The sequence below is a fragment of the Melospiza melodia genome, chromosome W, assembly GCF_035770615.1.
Source record: "Melospiza melodia melodia isolate bMelMel2 chromosome W, bMelMel2.pri, whole genome shotgun sequence".
Classification (NCBI taxonomy): Eukaryota; Metazoa; Chordata; class Aves; order Passeriformes; family Passerellidae; genus Melospiza; species Melospiza melodia.
This window is the reverse complement of record NC_086225.1, coordinates 10,594,594-10,616,496: the sequence shown is the minus strand read 5'-3', so window position 1 is coordinate 10,616,496 and position 21,903 is coordinate 10,594,594. Positions and strand designations below refer to the sequence as shown.

The window sequence follows — 21,903 nt, the reverse complement described above, 5'->3', positions numbered from 1 at the left end:
GAGGTAATGAGGAGCACCAAAACAATGAGCAAGTAGACCAGGCTGCAAAGATAAAGGTGTCAAAGATAGACTTAGATTGGCAACATAAAGGAGAGTTATTCCTAGCTCGATGGGCCCATGATGTCTCAGGCCACCAGGGCAGAGATGCCACCTATAAGTGGGCACGAGACCGAGGGGTGGATTTAACCATGGACAGTATTTCTCAGGTTATCCATGACTGTGAGACGTGTGCTGCCATCAAGCAGGCCAAGCGAGTGAAGCCCCTCTGGTATGGTGAGCGGTGGTCCAAGTACAAGTATGGGGAGGCCTGGCAGATTGACTACATCACACTGCCCCAGACACGCCGGGGCAAGCACTACGTGCTGACCATGGTGGAAGCCACCACTGCATGGTTGGAAACCTACCCTGTGTCTCATGCTACAGCCCGGAACACCATCCTGGGCCTGGAAAAGCAAGTTCTGTGGAGACATGGTACCCCTGAGAGGATTGAGTCAGACAACAGGACTCATTTCAAGAACAGCCTTATCAACACCTGGGCTAGGGAACATGGCATTGAGTGGGTGTACCATATCCCCTACCATGCACCAGCTGCAGGCAAAGTGGAGAGGTACAACAGACTGTTAAAAACCACCTTGAAAGCATTAGGTGGAGGATCTTACAAAAACTGGGAGCAGCATCTGGCAAAAGCCACCTGGTTAGTTAGCACCTGAGACTCTACTAACCGAGTGGGCCCTGCCCAATCTGAGCCTTTACACAGAGCAGATGGAGACAAAGTCCCAGTGGTACATGTCAGAGGTTTGTTAGGGAAGACAGTTTGGATCAATTCTGCCTCGAATACAGACAAACCCATTTGTGGGGTTGTTTTTGCTCAGGGACCAGGTTGCAAATGGTGGATAATGCAAAAAGATGGACGAACACAAAGTGTACCTCAGGTAGATCTGATTGTTGGGTGAGACCTATGGGTACATATCACTGTTTGCTGAATGTTACTACCAGTGTCTCTGTATAGCTGTATATTGGATGTATAATGTATGTGTTTGTAGAGTTAGAATATATATTAGTTTTAGTAGTAAGCTGACAATATGGGAATAAAGGGTGGAATGTCCTAGGTTGACTGTATGATGCTTTTATCCCCAATCGTCTTGTTCTGTTAATGCTGAATAATAAGTTTTGCACCTTTAAGACTTGTTCCAGAGAATGAAGAGGGGACAGAAGAAGCACACAGTTTGTTTTCAGACACTGCGCTCACTCCTCCACATTTCTGCTCCTGGACTCTTGTCTGCGGATGGACAGACAGCGGGACAGAGCTCTCCTTTGCTTTTAGTTAGTTTAGCTAGCTGAGGCAAAGAAGTTCCCTGGACTGTGGGTTTTTTTTCCTTTTTCCCTTTTCTTTGGACCTGTTTAAACCTGCACTAGACTGAACACCCAGAAGAGCACTGGCAGCTGCACCTGTGGCCCACCAGGCCGGGCCTGGCCGGTGACATTTCCAGCACCGGAGGGACTGATAAGAGACTAAATGAGCTGAACTGCAACCTGTGGAGGGGACTTTCTGTGTTTGCCATCTCTTTTGGACCAGGAAGGAGTTTTACTGATTAATATTGTTTAGGTTTTATTGTTTAATAAACAGGTTTTTTCCACTTTTCTCCAAGGAGGTATTTTCTCCTGGACCAGTTGGGGGGGAGGGGCCGATTGAATCTGCTTTCCTAGAGGACCCCTTTGGGGGTCCTCTCCCGAATTTGCCCAGAACCAGGACACCCTCATTTTTCCCTGAAGCAGGACAAGGTCAGAAACCATCCAGAGCTGATGCTGGAATGCTACCATCCTCTTGCCGCCCTGTGTCCTCTTTCACCCCCATCTCTTTCCACATCCCCCTTTCCCTGCTTAGAAAGGCACTGGCCATGCCGTTCTGGGTGTTCCTTCTCAAAATGGTGCAACCACGTTGTTTTGAGATCCCTGTTTCTCGCCATGTCCATCTTTTCCAGTCCTGTGCCTGCCCTTTCCCCTCCCATACCTTCCCCCTTCCTGCTGCGTGACCGCAGCTGGCTCTGTCCTGGCCTATGGGGGCTGTGTGAGGCGAGGCTGAGCTGCTGAGCCCTGAGAGGGCTGGGCCCCGCTGCTCCTGCAGGAGATGCGAGGCAGAGGTGGCATGGCAAAGCGGGGCAGCCTTGAAAAGGGCAGAGCCGTGCGTGCCATGTGCTGTAAGCTGCCCCACTGCTGCTGTCACAGTCTGCATCATCAGAATCCATCAGAGAAACACCTACAACACCAGCACTAAAGAACACTAAGGACTGTGCCCCTCGTGAAAGAAAAGACCAAGAACAGCACCCCTTCTGGTGAGAAGATCAAAAGCCAAAGGAGAATAGACTATTAACCCACTAAGCAAAATGTATTCATTTAATTCAGTATCATAATTTCTGTTACTTTATCCTCTGTATTTAAGTCTCAAATGCTTTTCTGTTACTGTTAATTCAGCTTAATAATGTTCATTTTAGTTTTGTAAGCCATTTAGTCATATTCCCGAGAATCTCCTTGTTTTAACCAATTTATAAATGAAGGAATTGTGGAATTGTGGAGCTTTCCTGTTTTGAGGAGGCTGTAATCTGATATTAAGACTCCTCCCATGGCACACCTGATAAAACCCCTGCCGCAGGTCAGCTTTGCTCTCTTTTCTCTCTTCTCTCAGCTCTCTAGGGCTCTGCTCGGGCTCCGGGGCCTCCACCTCCTGCCCCACCCCCCCCCCACACTCCCCCGACACGGGGTGGGGGGGGGAAATAAAATGGACTCCCGTGCTAAACAACAAAGAAACTTGTCTCGTCTGTTTCTTCTGCAGTCGGCTGTGGCCTCCCTGGACACGATCTCATCATTGTAGCCACATGCTGCTACACAGCCCAGCTCAACTCCATGAACCAGCCTCTGGGCTGACTGACAGAAGCTCACAGCCAGTGGGAGCTCTCCTAGGATGCAGGCCTCTTATTGGTTCAGGGTCTGGGGGCACACGGATACACCAATGACCTGTCTCGACCCGGGAGTTTTGAATGGGCTATATAAGAAAGCCCTGGACAATAAATCGTGCTGTTTGCTGATGACCAATGGGAGTTTGTTGTGTGTTGTGCCTCAGCCATACGAACATCATGGGTTACTAATGTAATATTAAAGGGTATAAAGAAAACTTTATTAACAGAATTAATGGAAAAAATTATAAGAATCAAAATAAACCTTTAAAACACTTTTCCTCCCCCCAAACTCCTCTTTCCTTTCCCACTGACAATGTAGAGACAAAACCTGGGATTTTCAGTCAGTTTACCACCTCTAAAATAATTTTTCTTCAGTTCACTTAGGGAGAGAAGTCTCTCTTGTCATGCCACGGAGACTTCTCCACAAGAAACAATTCTCTCATGGCTTCAACATCACAGCGAATCAGCTGCCTGGGAAAAATGGAAATCTGATCACTGTATGCAAGTTCCTCCCCTCGACTTTACAGCTTTCCCCACAACTGTTTTCAAGGGCTCAGTCTTCAGCTAATGGGGTACACTTTTAAAGATGAGCTGTTCAAAAGCAAAGGGTCTCTTCATCTATCTCTGAGATCATTTCTGGGAACAGAGGTTTTCTTCTTCCTTGGGAGCTAAGAGTCTTCGTCACTTTTGTCTCTCTGTTCAAACTTCTCATTTGGATCACAACTACTTCAACATCTGCTTGCTTCAGCATGGATGCCTTTGCTCATGTCTACAGTTTGAATGCTCCATCCCCCCATGCTTTTTCATGAATTACTGGGATATTTAGTGTATCATAGTCCATCACCATGGCCTCACAAAAGAATTTCAGCCCAAGACTAAGGCATCTCCTCATTCTCCTCCCATCTGAGATTCAACTCCTTCTTTATTGACCTTGGTGTCTTCATTTTGTCTTCTACGTGTCTTCAATCTCCTTTTCTTTCACTTGAGAGATGATTGATGTTTGCAAGTTTCATCTGTGCAGTGAAAGAGTTAATAGCTTGCCCAGGTGTGTGGATGGTCAAGTGAACTCTGCTGGGCTGCAGCTGGAGCTCTCATGGTGATGTATTTCAGGCCATGCTGGGGGCTGTGCCAGAATCTCAGGGGCCCGGGCCAGAATGACAGCAGTCACTCTGTCCACATGGGTGATCTCTGGCCCCTGCTGAATTCAATTCCAGTTGCAGCAGCCACTCTCTGCATGGGCTGCAGAGCTGCCCCTGGTCTCAGCTGCATGGTCTCCTGTGGTGCTGAGGGAGCCCCTTAGTAGCTTGCAGCTAAAGCTGTTTATGATGGAGGTTTCTTCAGCAACCGTGCTGGGAGAGAGGGGAAGGTGAGTGGCTAGGATCTCAAGAGCCAGGCTAGGGCTCAGCTGCAGCACGCTGGGGGCAGATAGACTCCCCTCCCCCTGCTCAGCAGCCTCTGGGGCCCAGTCTCGGGGCTTTAGCTGGTCAGAGTGACCCTGAGATGCATTAGAAAGTCTCTTTTCCCAGCCCGGTGGTCGAAGAAGGAGTCAGAACTCTTCAGTTCTCGTTTTCAAGGTTGTTTATTGTTTCTTATCTATAACATTCTTTCTCTGGCCTGCCGAGGTCCGTTCAGCAGGTCAGAGGCACTCTGCCTGCCCCTGGGGCGGTGTTATCTTTTTATACTAAAAACTACATGTACATTATTTACAATAACTTTCCAATACCTATCACTTATGTTAGACAGTGAGCTTCTACTCTAAACCAATCTAAAAGTGCCAACATCACAGCAGAAGATGGAGGCCAAGAAGGAGAAAAGCTAGACATGCCCAGATTCCTCCATCTTGCCCCCTGAACCCCCATTCTAAAAACCCTAAAAATCTATTTTTCACCCCGTGACAAACTGTCGCAGACATTTCTCCACAGAAATCCTTTCATTTGGATTTCTGTGTCTTCGGGAGGCCAGAGGCTCCAGAAGACAAGGTAAACAATTATTATCAGCTGCTGTGGAATGCAACAGGGACACCTTGATTGGCTCATTTCCTATGTTTATAATTAAGGGCCAATCACCAGTGCAAGCTAGGGGACTGAGTCCTTGGCCACAACTTTGTTATAGATTCTTTCTTTCTATTCTTAGCTAGCCTAGCTGCTCTGCAAACCTCTCTCTATATTCTATTAGTATAGTCATAATGTATTATATATAATATCTTAATAAATCAAGCCTTCTGATCAAGATACAAGATTCACCGTCTCTCTATCACCAGCTGCGACCCACTCAGGCGCGGTAATAACAAACTAATTATTTTTCTACTTAGATTTTTGTGGCTTGCAGATCCTCATATAAGGTTGGTAATTTTTTCCATGAGTCATAATCAAAGTCACAGGCTCTGTGCCAGGGTCTCTGAGCCCCCTGGCAGGGGTTCTGGCAATCCAGGACAGCCAGAGGGATGTCCTGAATTCTGACAGCCCGGCTCAGCCCTGTCAGGTCACGTGGGCCATGGCAGAGTGGGGCCTGGTAGGGCCTGCGTCTAGTTACCTGTCCAAGGCCGGAAGCAAGAGAGCCTTTCCCGGGCTTGCCTGTCTTTAAAATGTGTTTCACGGAGACGAATTTGTCACAGACATCTTTTGTGGAAAATCCTTTCTTTAGGAGTTTTCCTCTTCTGGGAAGCTGAGGCCCCAGAAAGAGAATGCAAACAATAATTATCTGCTGCTGTGGAATGCAACAGGTGCATCTGTGATTGGTCTTCTGTGAGTGTTTGGATTTACTGACCACTCACAGGAGAGTTTGTCCTTGCTTTCTGCCTGGACACAGAACTTTGTTTTAGATTCCTATTCAATTCTTAGCTTAGCAGCTTCTGAACTTTTCTCTCTATTCCTATTAGTATAGTCATAATGTACTATATATCATAAATTAATAAATCCAGCCTTCTGATCATGAAGCAAGATTCTAGTCTATCTCTCTCACCCTGAAGAACCCTGGCAAAGTCATGTAACACAGATTTAACTTTTTTAAAGTGGTTTAACTGGGTGTCAGTCCTCAAAACTAATCACTGATTGGTTTTGTCAGGCATAGAGGAAGCTCTTAGCAGCTCCTCTCAGAAAATCACTTCCATAGGTGGCTTCTTCCCTCCTCACCAAAAATCAATTTCTGCAAAACCAGCACAGTACTAAGGGAGCTGACTAGGAAAGATGCCCTCCTTGATTAGTTGCTTGTTTACAGAGGGGTCTGCTGAATGAAGTGGTGATTGATGGCTGCCTTGGCCACTGCAACCATGAAGCAGTCAAGTTTAGACTCTCTGTTAACAGAAGGAAAACTGCCAGCAAAACTTTAACCCTGGACATGAGGAGAGCAGATTTCAGGCTGCTCAGGGAACTAGTTAGTAAGGTCCCCTCGGAAAATGCTTCTGAAGGTGCTGATGCTTTAAAGACCTAGAAATGAAACAACACACTTCCGAGACAATATTGATGTAGGAGGTAATATAAAGGCTGGTCTTTATTGGAGGCCTCCAGGGGCAGATATGGAAAAATGCCCAGCCCCGCATGGGGTGAATACAGTTTTATAAGTTTAGCAAATTAGCAAAATTGACAAGAATCCCCAATTAGAAGCACAAGTGATGAAGTAATTCTCCCCCCTTTGGTTCCACCTCATTGGTAGCCCCCCTTTAGATAGGAACTAAACTTTGTTTATGAAAACATGTCTGAGGAAAGTATTTCATCCTTGGCTCCCAGGAAGAACCAAGATAGGATAGGAGCCTTGGACCCCCAGGGTTTGGAGCCTCTGGAATGTGTTTTGTCTTTCTGAATATCAGGGTAGGGAAAAGTATTGGAACTAGCTAGGAGCTATACAACTATAAAACAATAGTCATGTCCTGGGGTGACTGTATGGTCCAGTATCCCCACTGTCTGTTATTCTGCTCAGAAATGAGTCCTGTAGCTTTAAGCTAGGCCCAGAGAAAGCGGGTGGGGGGGGGAGGGGGCAGGGGGAGGAGCAGTGTAATTTCTCCCCACTTGTATTCAAAACACAGAGACATAAAAAGTGCAGTGCTCCCCAAGTTCTTGGCTTTTGCAGAGAGAGACAGGGAGTGTTTTTCTTTGCTTTTTTTTCCCACTGGTTTTCCTTGTTAGCTATGGCAAGAAAGGTTTTCCCAGGACTGTGTCTTTCTTCTGGGAATGTTTGGCTTCTCTCTGGTCCAGAACACCAGGATCATTGCCCGGGGGCGCCCCCAAGCTGCTCTGCAGCCTGGACTCCAGGTTCCTTCTCCAGAGGGATTGAGAGAGACTGAGCAAGGCTGAGACACACCCACGGAGGACTCACTGAACTACAGAAGGACTTTCTGAATTTGCCATCTCTTCAAAACAGCAAGAGGTTTCATTGTTTATTACTATTCATTTTTTTTCATGCTTGTGAGTACTTTGCTTGTTAAATAAACAGTTTTTTCCACTTTTCTCCAAGGAGATTATCTCCCAAACTGGTTGGGGGAGGGGCTGCTGAATTCTGCCCTTTAGAAGAAAGAACCTTTGGGAAGTTTCCAAATCTGTCCCAAACCAGGACAAGTCTACAGAGCTATAAATATATATGAAGGAAATATAAAAGCAAAAATCATTCTGGCCTCAGTGCTGGGGTCCATCAGTTCTGGTCACTTTTTAAGCACCACCTCCTAAGAGCAGAGGAGCAGTGTCCTGGGGTGATGTTATGATACCCTGTCATCTGCTTTATGGGTCCTGTAACTTTAAGCTAGGTCTGAGAGAGGGACGGGAAGCCAGTGGAAATCTTTCAGTGTGGTTTTCACACATCCTCCCCCAGGTTCACTCAGCTGTGTTGTGTAGCACGGACAGAGGGAGTACATCTTTGCTATTAGCTAGCTTCTTGTTTGTTAGCTGAGGCAAGAAGGTTTCCTGGGACTGTGGCTGCTTCTTCTGGAACTGTTAAGCCCAGTCCGAACACCAGAAAATTGCTGGGGGCTTCATGCCATGGTCCAGAGGGGAGGCCCTGGGACTCTGCATCCCAGCTCCAGACCTCGGGAGGAGCTCAGGCACACCTACAGAAAGAACTCTGAATCCACCAGCTTTCTCCACAGGGAGGTTTCAACATCTAACATTATGTATTCTTTTTCCTGTGCCTGTGTACACTCTGCTTGTTAAAAAACCAATTTTTTTCCCTTTCCTCCAAGAAATTCCTTTCAAACTGGTGGAGGAAGGGAGTGCCGAAACCTGCCTTTTTAGAGAAGACTCCTTTCAGGATGTTTCCTTATAATTTGTCTCAAATCGAGACAAGCAGGCAATTCTGAAATGTCATAAGTTAAGCAGGTGAGGCAGAAGGCCAGCTTGGCTGATCAGGAATCTTCTTTTGATGCTAAGGTAAAATGTGGAAGCAAGGTCAGGTGACATGAGATGAATACAGGGATATGGCTTGCCACTCTAGAGAGAAAATTTGTGTGGCCAAAGCTTGATTGAAGTTGGTCAGTACTGTAGAGGACAATATAAAAATGCTTTATTAAATATGTTAATAGCAAAAGGCAGTGCAGAAATAATACCAACCTATTAGACAATGAGGATGGTCACCTCAAAAACAGGGACATAGATATCATAGCAGCGGGCCCTGCCGGGTAATAATGAGCATTGACTCCATGATTGCAGAAGGCTAATCAATCGCTTTATTATACTATATTATACTACTCTACTATTAAGAGGAAAACATTGGCCTTGCAGACAGTCCAATACGGACAGATCCAATTGGTCAATTAAAATCCAAACACAATCACCAGTGTCCAATTAAGAAATCATCCTTTGGTAAACAAATCTCCATAACACATTCCACATGTGCACAACAACAGGTGCAGCAAGTGGAGATAAGAATTGTTTCTCATTCTTTTCTCTGAGCTTTCTCAAAGCTTCTCACAGCTTCCCAGGAAAAACATGGGAGAGAGAGCTGTGTCTCTCTCTGTTCAGAGGATATGTGATTACCACACATAGATAAGGCAGAGATCTTTAATATTTTCTTTCCTGCTGTCTTCAACACTGATGATGGGTTCTGGAGCTCCCAGTACCCTGAGCTGAATGACCATGGCTATGACAATAATAAAATCCAAACTGGTGCAGGATCTGCTGCTCCAGCTGGATCCCTATAAGTCTATGAGGACTGATGGGATTGATCTGAGAATACTCAAAGAGTTGGCTGATGTCATCACGAGAACCCTTTCAATGATTTTTGAATGTCTTGGGAATCTGGAGAGGTCCCAGTTAATTAGAAGCTCACTTCAGTGCCTGGTAAAAATATGGAAAAGATTATTCTGGGAGTGTTGTGGGTTTACCTGGGCCAGATGCCAGGCACTCACAAAAGCTGCTCACTCATTTCCATCTGCAGCTGAACAGAGGAGAGAAAATATAACAAAGGTTCATGGGTTGAGATAAGGACCAGGAGAAATCACTCATCAAATACCATCATGGGCAAAACAGGCTCAAATTAGAGATATGAATTTATTACTAACAAAATCAGAGCAGGATAATGAGAAGCAAAATAAGCCTTTAAAAACATCTTTTCCTCCCCCCCCCCCCCCCCCCCCCCCCCCCGCCCACTCTCCTTCTATCTCTACCTCCTACCCCAATGGCCCAAGGAGACGGGGAATGGGGGGTATGGTCAGTGCATCATCTGTAGCCTCTCCCACTGCTCAGGGAGAGGAGTAGTTTCCCTGCTGCACTGTGGGGTCCCTCTCACAGGAGACAGTTCTCAATGAACTTCTCCAACATGAGTCCATTCCATGGGCAATAGCCCCCCTCAAACTGCTGTGACATGGATCACTCTTCCATGGGGTGCGGTTCTTCAAAGACAGGGTGTTTCAGCATGGGAGCAGGGCCCCTCTCTCCATGGGTCTCCCAAAGGATCATAGCATCCTCCCAGGCATCCATCCACTCCAGCATGGGGCTCCTCCACAGGCTGCAGGTGGATCTCTGCTTCCCCATGGGCCTCCATGGGCTGCAAGGGGACAGCCTCCTTCACCATGATCTGCACCACAAGCTGCAGAGGAATCTCAGCTCTGGTGCCTGGAACACCTCCTCTCCCATGTTCTTCACCAACCTTGGTGTTTCCATAGCTGTTTGTTTCACACGTTCTCGCTCTTCTCTGGCTGGAATTAAAACTGCGCAACAACTTTTGATTTCTTCTTAAATATGTTCTCACAGAGGCATTACTGCCATTTCTAATTGGCCCAGGCTTGGCCAGCAGCATATCCATATTTGGATCCGCCCGGGATTGGCTCTGCTGAACATGGTGGAAGCTTCTGGCAACTTCTCACAGAAGCTACCACTGTCGCCCACCCTGCTACCAAAACCCAGGCCATGCAAACCCAACACTGAAAAACACCTGAAAGACAATGCAGTCTCTGGTCACAGCCAGCATAGTTTCATGCGGGAGAAAGTCCTGCTTGCCAAATCTGATTTCCTTTTATGACACAGTAGTCCACCTAGTTGATCAAGGTAAGCCAGTTGATAGAATCTTTTTGGATTTCAGTAAAGCTTTTCATACTGTCTCTCACAGTATCCTTCTGGATAAAATGTCCAGCATTCAACCGGATAAACATGTCATGCGGTGGGTGAGCAACTGGCTAATGGGTTGGGCACAAAGTGTTTTAAGTGAATGGGGTTACATAAGGCTGGCTGGTCACTAGTGGGGTTCCACAGGGCTCCAGTGCTCTTCAACATCTTCATAGATGACTTGGATGCAGGACTCGAAGGGATACTAAGTTTGCAGATGGTAATAAGTTAGGAGGAGTTCTTGACTACCTTGAAGGCAGAGAGGCTGTCATGGTTTGACACTGGCCTAATGGCAGGCACCCATGAGAGTTGCTCGCTCACCCTCCCCTGCTACAGCTGAGCAGAGGAGAGGGAAAAAAATTAATGAAGGGCTCATGAGTGAGATAAGGACCAGGAGAAAACAATTCAGGGCAAAACAGTCTCCACTTAAGTTGCAAAGTAAATTTATTACTAACAGAATCAGAGGAGGATAATGAGAACTAAAATAACCCCTTAAAACCCCTTCTCCCCCCCCAGCCCCTCCCTCCTTCCCACTGACTGTGCAGGGAGACAGGGTATGGGGGTTTTTTGGGTCAGTTCATCACCTAGATTTTCTTCTGCTGCTGTGGGGGAGGAGTCCTTCCCCTTTGAGACTGTGGGGTCCCTCCCATGGGAGACAGTTCTCCATGAACTTCTCCGACGTGGGTGCACTCTCACGAACAGCAGCCATACTGCACCTGCTGCAACACGAGTCTCTCCCATGGGCAGACAGTCCTCCCAAAACTGCTGCGATGTGGGTCTCTCATTTCATGGGGTGCAGTCCTCCGAGGACAGGCTGCTCCAGCCTGGAAGCAGGGGCCTTCTCTCCCCCGGGTCTCCCACTGGACCACAGACTCCTCAAGGCATCCACCTGCTCCAGCATGGGCACCTGCCCCACAGGCTGTGGGTGGATGTCTGCAACCCCCATGGACCCATGGGCTGCAGGGAGACAGCCTGCTTCACCATGATCTTCACCACAGCCTGCAGAGGAATCTCAGCTCCAGTGCCTGGAGGATCTCCTCTCCCTCTTTCTCCACTGACCTTGGTGTCACCATGTTGTTTTCCCTCACATGTTCTCACCTCCTCCTCTTCTCTGACTAGAAGCAAAAACTCACGACTTTGTTTTGATTTCCTTCTTATATATGTCATCATAGCGGCATTACCAATCTCTCTCATTAGCCCAGTTTTGGCCAGCAGCATGTCCATCTTCAAAGCCATCAAAGATTGGCTCTGCTGGACATGGTGGAAGCTTCCAGCAGCTTTTCATGGGAGGCATCTTTGTGGTCCCCTGCTACCAAAACCCAGGCCATGCAAAACCAATACAGAGCTCCTGCAGAGAGACCTAGACAAATTAAAGGATTGGGCAATCACCAACCATATGAAGTTCAACAAAGAAAAGTGCCAGATTCTGTACCAGTGACAGAGCAACTCTGGATATATGCACAGACTGAGGAATGAGAGGCTGGAGAGCAGCACCACAAAAGGGGACCTGGGGATTCGAGTTGATGACAAGTTTAAGTCAGCAGTTTGCCCTGGCAGCCAGGAGGACCAACTGTGTCCTAAGGTACATCAGGCACAGCATCGCCAGCCAGTTGGGGCAGGTGATGTGCCTAGAGGGGAAGCCATACAAGAAGTGTCTGAGGTCACTTGGCTTGTTCAACCTGGAGAAGAAGAGACTGAGGGGAGACCTTATTGCAGCCTACAGCTTCCTCACAAGGGGAAATGGAGAGACAGGCACTGATCTCGTCTCTGGTTACCAGTGATAGGACATGAGGCAATGGCATGAAGCTGTAGCAGGATGGAGTTGAAAATTGGAGGCACAAAAGGTGAAGATCATGGGCTGAGCTAAGAAAAATTTACTGGAAACAGCAACGAGAAAAGAAAATGAACAGTAACAGCAACAATATCTGCTCGTTTTAGTGGGGTACCTTCTCAGGATGGCCAGAGGCTTTCCCATGTTGTAACAGTCAAGCTAGAGAGGTTGCTAAAAATCTGCTAAAGTAAATAATTTCTGGGTTTGGGATCCCCGAAGGTCTATCCTCAGATAATGGTCTGCATTTTATTTCAGAGGTAGTTCAGCATGTATAAAATTTTCACTGAATGAAATGGGATTTGCACACTCCCTGGAGACTGCAATCAAGTGGAAAAATAGAATGAATCAGACTCTTTTGAGCTAAGGGGATAGAAATTTTGCAGAAAATAAACCCCATTGTGTTCCAGCTAGTCCTCATAGGTCAGAGGGGTTGGGTGCAGCTGGGTTTAATTTCTGATTAGAACCAATTCAGCACTATAAGTCTGGTCACATTCAATAAGATCCCAAACACACAAATAGTGTGGGTTACACTGTAAGTCTGGTCTTATTCTTGATCGCAGATTCACCAGTAGTGCAGTATACCAGTTTAACACGACAAATTTGGTTCTGTTCAGGAAGAACAACTACAATCACAGATTCACAAGTAGTGTGGTTTATTGAAGCAACAGAATATAGATTCTTCTTAGATTGATGGTGATAAATTCACTAGATCTACAAAATATAAGTGTATAGCACTATAATAAAGTGCTCCCAGGTATACTCCAACATAGTCAGATGCACAAATCTTACCCAAGAGGTACCCCTGCTTTGAGGAGGAGAGAGGAGAAAGCCCATCAACTTGTCTGCAAGGTGGTCATATTCTCATTCTTGGGAGAAGTGGAGATGAGACTGCAGTCAAATATCCCATTACTGCCATCATAAATGGGGGAGGGAAGCCACTTTATATGTAAATTAGGGATATCAAGAGTAACAAAGAGAGATGTTACAAAGGCTCTGGATCTTGTGCAAGGGTGGAACAGAACTGTGATGCTTTAGTATCACTTCCTCTTTCACCTGGCCAATTGCAGGGATAAGGGCCATCCAGCATCTGCCCAACAAACTATCAGCCCCATCAGTAGGCTATCATGCTCACATTAATCCCTTCAACACATATTTTATGGCATATCTCATGGCTGTAGGCCTTATTCCTACAGACTCTCAAGAGGCAAATCACAAAATTATGTTAGGAAACACATCCTAAACGGGTGGAGGTTTTATCTGTTTTATTGTTGAGAATCAAGATAACACTATGGGTTAGAGAGGGAGAAAGTCCCTTCAAAGTATTATATGGAAAACCATATCATGCCAGGAAATCAAACTGACCAAATGCACTTAGATGGGGAGGGGATTGTGAGAAATTATTTGCTGTCTCTTTCTCAGGCTTTACCCTCCCTGTATGGGTATCTCAGTCAGTGGGCTCCACTTCTGGACTCTCCAGTGCATTATTTCTCCCTCCCCCCCGTATAAGCTAACCCCCACAACAAACAAACAAACAAACAAAAAGACCCCAAACCCCACCTCAACTCTGTTCCATCAGGAAACTTTTGTCCATCAAAACTGATTTATCATACCAATAAAATTTACTTTAAATAAAGCTATACATACTGTACACTTCTGTCAGAAACTCTCTTCAACTATCAGATACTGAGACAAAATAACCAAGGTTGCCTTAATGCATGATTGCCAAGAAAACATATAGAAATTAAAAGATATTTGCACCTTGACACCTTGCACTTGTGGTCAGCATTACAAATTTGCAAAACAGGACCAGATACCATTTACAAATATTTGGCTTAACATACACAGAGACCCTTTCAGTGATTCCAAACCAATTCCAGATGAGAAATTACTGCAATTTAAGAAAACCAAAAACCCCCTGCATTTGTTATATTGTACAATATTTACCAACTTCAAAATAAAAGGGTAACAAAAATGAGTACACTGATTTATTTAGTACATCAGATTAATTTCTTACAAGGCTTAAAAAGACCCCACATAACACAAACCGACACTTAAGTAGGATTAGAAACTGGTCTCATGTTGACATCTCAATCTCAGGAGTTTAAACTCAAACCATTAAGAGAAATCTTCCACTTTGAGATACAGTAATACAACCTTGCATTATGGGGACAGTGTGTGACACTTGAGGATAAAGAACTGGTTGTAACATGTACTTACGTATTAGGCAGACTACACCATATTCTAGTTCAGAACGCAGTTACGGCAGCTCCAGGGCTTAAGCAGCTTTAAGTTTGTTCAAATTCTGTGCTGTGCATATTCATAACTGGAACCAGTTGGCCTGGATTAGACTATTCTTATAGGTGTAGCTAGCATTTTTCACTTAGACAATGACAACAACTTGCATTCATTTTCAGGGTCAAGACTTTACTGTTCATAGTATATGCCTTGTTTCCAGTCCGTAATCAGGAGAGCAATCTTTGAAAGAAAGTAGGTAATGAAGTTGACTTTGAAGAGAATGCTCATTGTTGAAAGCAAATGTTTTATGACATAGTTTATTGTGCAATGTTTACATCTATTAATGCTAGATGAAAATGGAACTGTGGATAATTACATCCAGTTTACAAGAGAGTACATAGTTTTGTGCAAGTAGTACCCAAGATTTTAACATTTAAGGTTCAATTTTGTTCTGAAAACATTGCAAAAACTATAACTGTAGTAGGATTTATGACATTGGTAACAGAAGTCTACTGTTAAAAACTTTTTGAATCTCAAGCACAAGTAAAGGCTAGGTGTAAAATGAATCAAGAATTAGCCCTGGGAGGACTGAGGATGGTTTTGGACGAGAAGCTTGATAAAGAATCACAGAATGGCTGGGGTCAGAAGGGACCTTAAAGATCATCTACTTCCAACCCACTTGCCATGGGCAGGGACACCTTCCGCTAGACCAGATTGCTCCAAGCCCCATCCAACCTGGCCTTGAACACTTCCAGGGATGGGGAATCCACAACCTGTGGGCAACCTGTGCCAGTGCCTCACCACCCTTATAATAAAGAATTTCTTCCTAAGATCTAATCTAAACCTTCTCTCCTTCAGCTTAAGTCCACTCCTCCTTGTTGAAACCTCCCTCATGGGTCCCCCTGATGGGGACACCCCTAAAAAGTTCTGTGCCAGGAATGAGAAACAGGACTCTTGGTTTTTTGGGTCTTCAGGTTGTTGGTTTTCTCTTATCAAAAGTTCTGCATGCCATCTACATCTCAGACTTAGCATACAAAGAGAAGGCACCAGAAGCTACAAGACACACAGATTCAAGGTCTTTTAAAGCTATTTTGTCCAATTAACTCTTAAAATAAACTTTATTTCTATCTTTCCACCAATAACTAATTATTTTTCTGTCCATGCAACATCTGCATTATAGTTCTTTCTAACCAATTACCCTGTGCTCCCAACACTGCAGAAAATGGAGTAGATGAAGAACAAGGAGATCAGACAACGCTCAAAATCCTCCATCTTGTCTCTGATCTACCTCCATACTAAAACCCCAAAACTTTAAGTTTTTCACCCTGTGATAAACTATACTACTATCTATTTCACACACTCATAGATTCCAATTCATCCCAAAGTCTTGGAAGCTTTCTCCATGGACGAAGGTTAAAAGCAGTGTTCTCCTGGGGATCAGGACTTCTCAGGACAGGCAGAGAAATATTCCCTGTGCCCTGGGTTCCAACACTCCTTATCCTATCACTGTATACACAGCTGATTCAGGGAGGTGATTCTGCCCCTATACTCCCTTCTTGTGAGATCCCACCTGGAGTCCTGCATCCAGCTCTGGGGTCCCCAACACAAGAAAAGACATTGACCTTTTAGAACAAGTCCAGAGGAGGCCACAAAGAGGATCGGAGGGCAGGAACACCTCCCTATGAAGACAGGCTGAGAGACTTAGGGCTGTTCAGCCTGGAGAAGAGAATGCTCTGGGGTGACCTTATTGCAGCCTTACAGTACATAAAGGGGGCCTGCAAGGTACATGGTGAAGGACTTTTCACAAGGGCATTGTCTTGGTTTGGAAAGACAGATGTCTGCTAAGGAAGGCAAGGCCCTCCCCTGAAATAGAAAAATGTAAACCCCGCCCCTCCAAATTGTTATAAATTTGAAATTAAGGGGGGCTCTCAGGCAAAAATATGGTAGCAGGAATAACGGTTCTTTATTAGGGAAGAAAATAAAAAGATAAAATAAACAGTGCAGTAAACTAAAACAACACTGACAGAGTCAGAACACAACCTGACACCCTGTTGGTCAGGGTGTTGGTAGCAGTCCGATTGGAATTGTGGCTGCAGTCCTCCTGGAGTGTCAGGTGTGGTTCTGTTGGAGCAGTGATCTTGTAGAAAGGTGTAGTCTTCCTCTGAAGATCCAGTGGAAGAGGCAGCTGTTCCTCTGGGAAACCCAGTGGAGAAGCCGTGCTGGTGTTCCAGAATCTCAAGATTATATCTGGGTAGCAATGCTTGGCTCCTCCCTCTGGGCAGAGCATCTCACAATGGGATGCTATAGTTCTTATCAGTCATGCAGTGACATTGAATAGCCTGTTATCAGCAGATGTCTCCCCAGAGGGAGGATTGATTGTGGAAGAGATAAGGAAAACTGCCCACTTAACAGAAGAAAACTGCCATACAGATGGCAAATAGAATACAATTGGCTTGGAAATCCAGGACAGGCATGCAGTGACAGGAGAAGGGGGAATTGCCTTAAGTTTAAGGAGAGGAAGTTTAGGTTAGATATTAAGAAGAGATTCTTTACTGTGAGTGTGGTGAGGCCCCAGCACAGGTTGCCCAGAGAGGTTATGGACACCTTATCCCTGGAAGTGTTCAAGGCCAGGTTGGATAGGGTTACAAGTAACCTGGTCTAGTGGAAGGTGTCCCTGCCCGTGGCAGGGAGTTAGAAGCAGGTAATCTTTAAGGTCCTTCCCAACCCAAACCATTCTATGATTATATGATAAGCTGTCGTGATCAGTTTTAAATGTTCAACTGAAAAGTTGGACTATTAATGCCACAATTTAAATGGCAGAGTTCACTATAAAAGCTGCTTTGAAAAACCTAAACCTATATATGTATTTTCAACTGCAATGTGAATTCTATAAAATATTTGGCAAGGTAGCATATGATATAAACAGCTGTATCAAAGTATGAACATATTTTTAAAAGTGAAAATTTTAGATTCTGGAATAGCATGCAAGAGGCCATTGAGCTGTGCTTTTAACTACATGCATGTGTTTATAAGGAACAGGATTCTCAGCCTGCAGTAGCAATGGGGAACTGCTGTGCTGCTACCACACTAAGATATGAGTTACTAAATCTGCACAGATCAGGAACCTGCTGACAGTTCTCCTTCACAGAACCACATTTTGTTTCAGCCCACAGGGTGCCAAGTCTTCTCAGCATTAAACTTCTCACCACTGCTGTGACCTGAATTGTTCTACTTACAGCCCACAGAATTTCATCCTTAGTGCATTACAAAACCCCTACATATATTTTCACCTGGCTGGATTTGCATGCATTTAATAATATTTATCTGTTATTAAAAGTAGAATATTATAATGCATTAAACTATTCTTTATCATTTACTGTCAAATAAGAGGGAAGAAACAGCAGTTTTAGTATATTACTGTTAGATGTTGACAATTCTGATCAACTAAGGCACAACTATAGATGCTGATCAAGTCATACTTAAGTCATTGAACTACATTTACTTACAGTGCATTAGATGTATGTATTATCAGTGAAAAAAGCAAGAAGGCCAGTATAACTTAAATATTTGAATTCTAATGTGCAATCAGTGTAAAGTGTTGTGGACACTGCCCCAAGGGTATGACTTCCTATATCTGTATTATGCTATTGGACAGTGGACAATCAGAATTCACCCCAACTTCAAAATAATATACATAATGGACTATAATCATTCCAATCCCCCCCGAAAATTGCATTCTGTGGTTAGTTTTTCAGCACCTTTGTGGGATCTCAGCACCTCAGGACTGATGTGCAGAGTGACCGAGACCACCCTTGGGGGGCTCGGAGGTCCTGGAATGTTGCCAGAAGTGTCTGGTGGCTGGACTTTGATCCTACACGGGAGACAACACCTCTATGAGGATGGGAGGATTTCACTGGGGTAAATGGTGAAGGGATAAGTTAATTAGAGTGTGAAACACAGGGTTTAGAATTTCTCTACAGGGGGGTCTAGAGAAGTAAGATGGAGGAATTGGGGCGTGTCCTGTCCTTCTTCTTCTTCTTCTTGGCCTCCATCTTCTGTGGTGATGTTGGCACTTTGGGATTGGTTATTACTAAAGGTGTACTGGTCAATAAGGGTAAAAGGTATTGGGGGAAATAGGTAAATATTGCATATGTAGTTTTGAGTATAAAGATAGGTGACCGCCCTGGGGGCTCTCAGTGTGCTCATGGCTGGCTTGCTGTGCAGACCTCTGTCGGGCCGAGAGAAAATCTTTTAGATAAAAAACTAATAAACACTGAAGACCGAGAAAAAACCTGGAGCCTCTTCTCGTCCTTTGGAGCGCAGGCTGCCCAAGGCCATCCCCGAGCCTTTCCAGGCCATAAAACAGCCGAGAAACCGACACACCTTAGTTAATTTAACTTGATTATAACTGGAAGCATCTGATTATGATTTAGGTATGCTTATTGCTGTAAAAGAAATAAGCCCACTTTTGAACTTACTGTGCAAGTATTTTAATAAGATTTGCACACATCTCAAAGAATTCTATTGTATGACTCCCTGGTCTTGGAGTTAATTCAGCCTTAGAAGAATCAGTCAAAGAGGTTGCTGATGGTGTAAGGGACATATCTTCAGATTTTCCCTGTGCATCACCATCTGAATCTTTTTGACAGGATCTACAGTTGCTCACAGAACCTGATCTCTGTGGAGTTGCAGTCCCAGATTTTGCTTCAGTAATTTCATCTGGGGGACAATTGGAGAGAAGAGGAAAATTAATCATAAGAACAGCAAACTTCCCTTTTTCACACTTCCAGTCTTGATTTTCTTAAATGTTGATTAATACATAAACAGCTTTTGCAACTGTATGTAGTCGATACAAAATTAAAGCTTATACATATATCAACAGAATTAAATGTCCTTATGCAAATTATTCTTGTGCTTTGAACTGTGCTCCAGGACTATCTCATCTAGTTTAGACCAGCACTCACCACATTTTTCATGAAGTAGTTTCAGCAGCTAATAGTCAAATAGATTTAGCTTAAACTTAAAACAGAAACATGACAGCATCATAAGGTTAAATCAAATAACAATTTGAACATTACGTAGATGCTTTTTGATAGTATTTTATTTGCTTTCTTTCTATTTGGTTTTTCATACTTTGTATTTCCTCATAATTCATTGATACATTAAATGCTAGCATCTATATCCTTCATTTTTGGAAGTTTTTCTCTTTAATATGCATTTGGGCTGCAACAGTTTACTTCTAAGATGGAAGCATTTCTACCTCATACTGAAGGTAATTTTCTGCTGAAGTATCTCTATTCTTACTTTAAATACTCAACATTAGTTTTGACCTGCACCTGTCACCAGAAAAAGTTATTTCTAAGAGAAGTTAGTGAACACAGAAGACATTGGGTGTTCACATCAAAGCTACATTAAACTACAGTTTGCAAGAGGGATAGAGAATGGCTAGCTGTGATGGAGGCCAAGTCAGATCAGCTTTACTGTTGGAAGAGAGATGCCAAATCCATGCCCTCGGCTTGTATTTCCTCAAGAGTTGAGGCCAGGACTGCAGCTGCCCCAGCTGCATGGCTCTAAGCAGGCATCTCCCCTTCAACAGGAATGGCATTTGTCTTATGCTACAGTAGAGGTCAGTGCAGGAAAGGGATTAATGCCCTGTTTCAAATACTACTAGATCTAAGCAAGCACTTGTATGGTTAGAAGGGACAAGGCAAGAATTGCATTGCCAAGTCAGATCAGGTTAAACTGCCATGAGACTCAGCTGTAGCCATCCTGTACTATAATCCAGCCATATTCCAGTAAATCCTTTTTCCATTACAGGTTTTCCTAGGCATATCATGTACACTATTGGCTATAAATTGCTTTAGTCTACTATGCTCTTAAACAAGCATTATGGCCAGTCTATATTTGCTCCTCCATTTTCAGGAAGGTATGACTTGCAGTTTGTGCTGGTTTTCACTGGAATGGGTAGTTTTCTTCCTAGTAACTAGAACAGGGCTATGGTTTGGATTTGTGCTGAAACAGTGTGTGAAAATACAGGGATGTTTTTGTTATTGCTGAGCAGAGCTTGCACAGCATCAAGGACTTTTCTGCTTCTCATACCACCCTGCCAGTAAGTAGGCTGGGAATGCACGAGAAGTTGGGAGGGAACACAGCTGAGACATCTGACTCCAACTGATGAAAGGGATATTCCAGACCATATGACATCATGCTCAGCATATAAAGCTGAGGGAAGAAGGAAGCGGGGGATGTTTGGAGTGATGGCATTTGTCTTCTCAAGTAACTGTTATGCATGATGGAAATGGCTGAACATCTGCCTGCCCATGGGAAGGAGCGACCAAATTTCTTGTTTTGCTTTGCTTGCACATGTGGCTTTTGCTTTCTGTATTAAACTGTCTCTATCTAAACCCATGAGTTTTCTCAGTTTTATCCCTTTGATTGTCTCCCCCATTCTACCAGGGGAAAGTGAAGGAGCAGCTGTGTAAGGCTTAGTTCCCAGCTGGGCTTAAAACACAACAGAGTTGTATGCTGTGATATTGTCACTCTATAAAGGTTTATTCTACAGATCTGTCCAACTGCTTTCAAGACTTCACTTACTGAAAGTGTATGCCCCTCTTAAATTTTGTCTACTAGCATTGTTGGGTTGGACTTTGTTGACAGCTAAATCCCCAGCCAGCCCTTCATTCACTCTACCCTACCCTTAGTGCAATGGAGGAGGAGAATTGGAAAGACAAAAGTAAGAAAACTCATAGTTTGAGATAAAGAGCTCACTAAGATGAAGGAAGAAACAAAAAAAAGTCATGCAAAGGCAACCACGTGCCACCTCCTATAAGCATACTAACATGCAGCCAGTCTCCGAACAATAGCTACCTTCCCCAAACTCCCATCCACTCAGATTTTTTGCTAAGCATGACATCATATAGCATGACATCACTTTGATCAAGCCAGGTCAGCAGTCCAGGTTATGTCCCCATAAAACTTCTTATTCACCCCCAGCCTACTCATTGGGTGCACCACAGTGAGAAAACAGAAAGACTAGACAATATGCAAGTACTGTTCAGCACTAGCCAGAACACTGTTTTAGTCACAGATCAAAACCACAGTACCATACCAGCTACAATGAAGAAAGTTAAATCCATCTCAGCCAGATGCAGTACAGCAATGCACAGTTAAAGTTAAATTTGCATGCCTAAATGCCAAACTTTATCTTCACTAGGAAAATATGTTCCCATACTTACTTCATATCTAAATTAAAGTTTAAATTTGGGGGTGAGGCCACAAAACCAGTTTAGGTTTATTCAAAACTCACCTCCAACAATCCTTCCCCTTTTGTACCAGCAATATGAGTGCTGGTGCAGAC

At 44.4% G+C, this 21,903-nt stretch overlaps 1 protein-coding gene across 1 annotated transcript in view; it reads right to left on the bottom strand.

Moving 5' to 3' along the window:
* Positions 1-19,020: 19,020 nt before the first annotated feature.
* LOC134431461 (5'-AMP-activated protein kinase catalytic subunit alpha-1-like) overlaps positions 19,021-21,903 on the bottom strand; it is an 83,872-nt gene continuing 80,989 nt past the window's right edge. The window contains exon 9 of the mRNA XM_063179473.1: positions 19,021-19,265. Within this exon, the coding sequence (XP_063035543.1) occupies positions 19,021-19,265 (245 nt within the window). The remainder of the gene's footprint in view (positions 19,266-21,903) is intronic.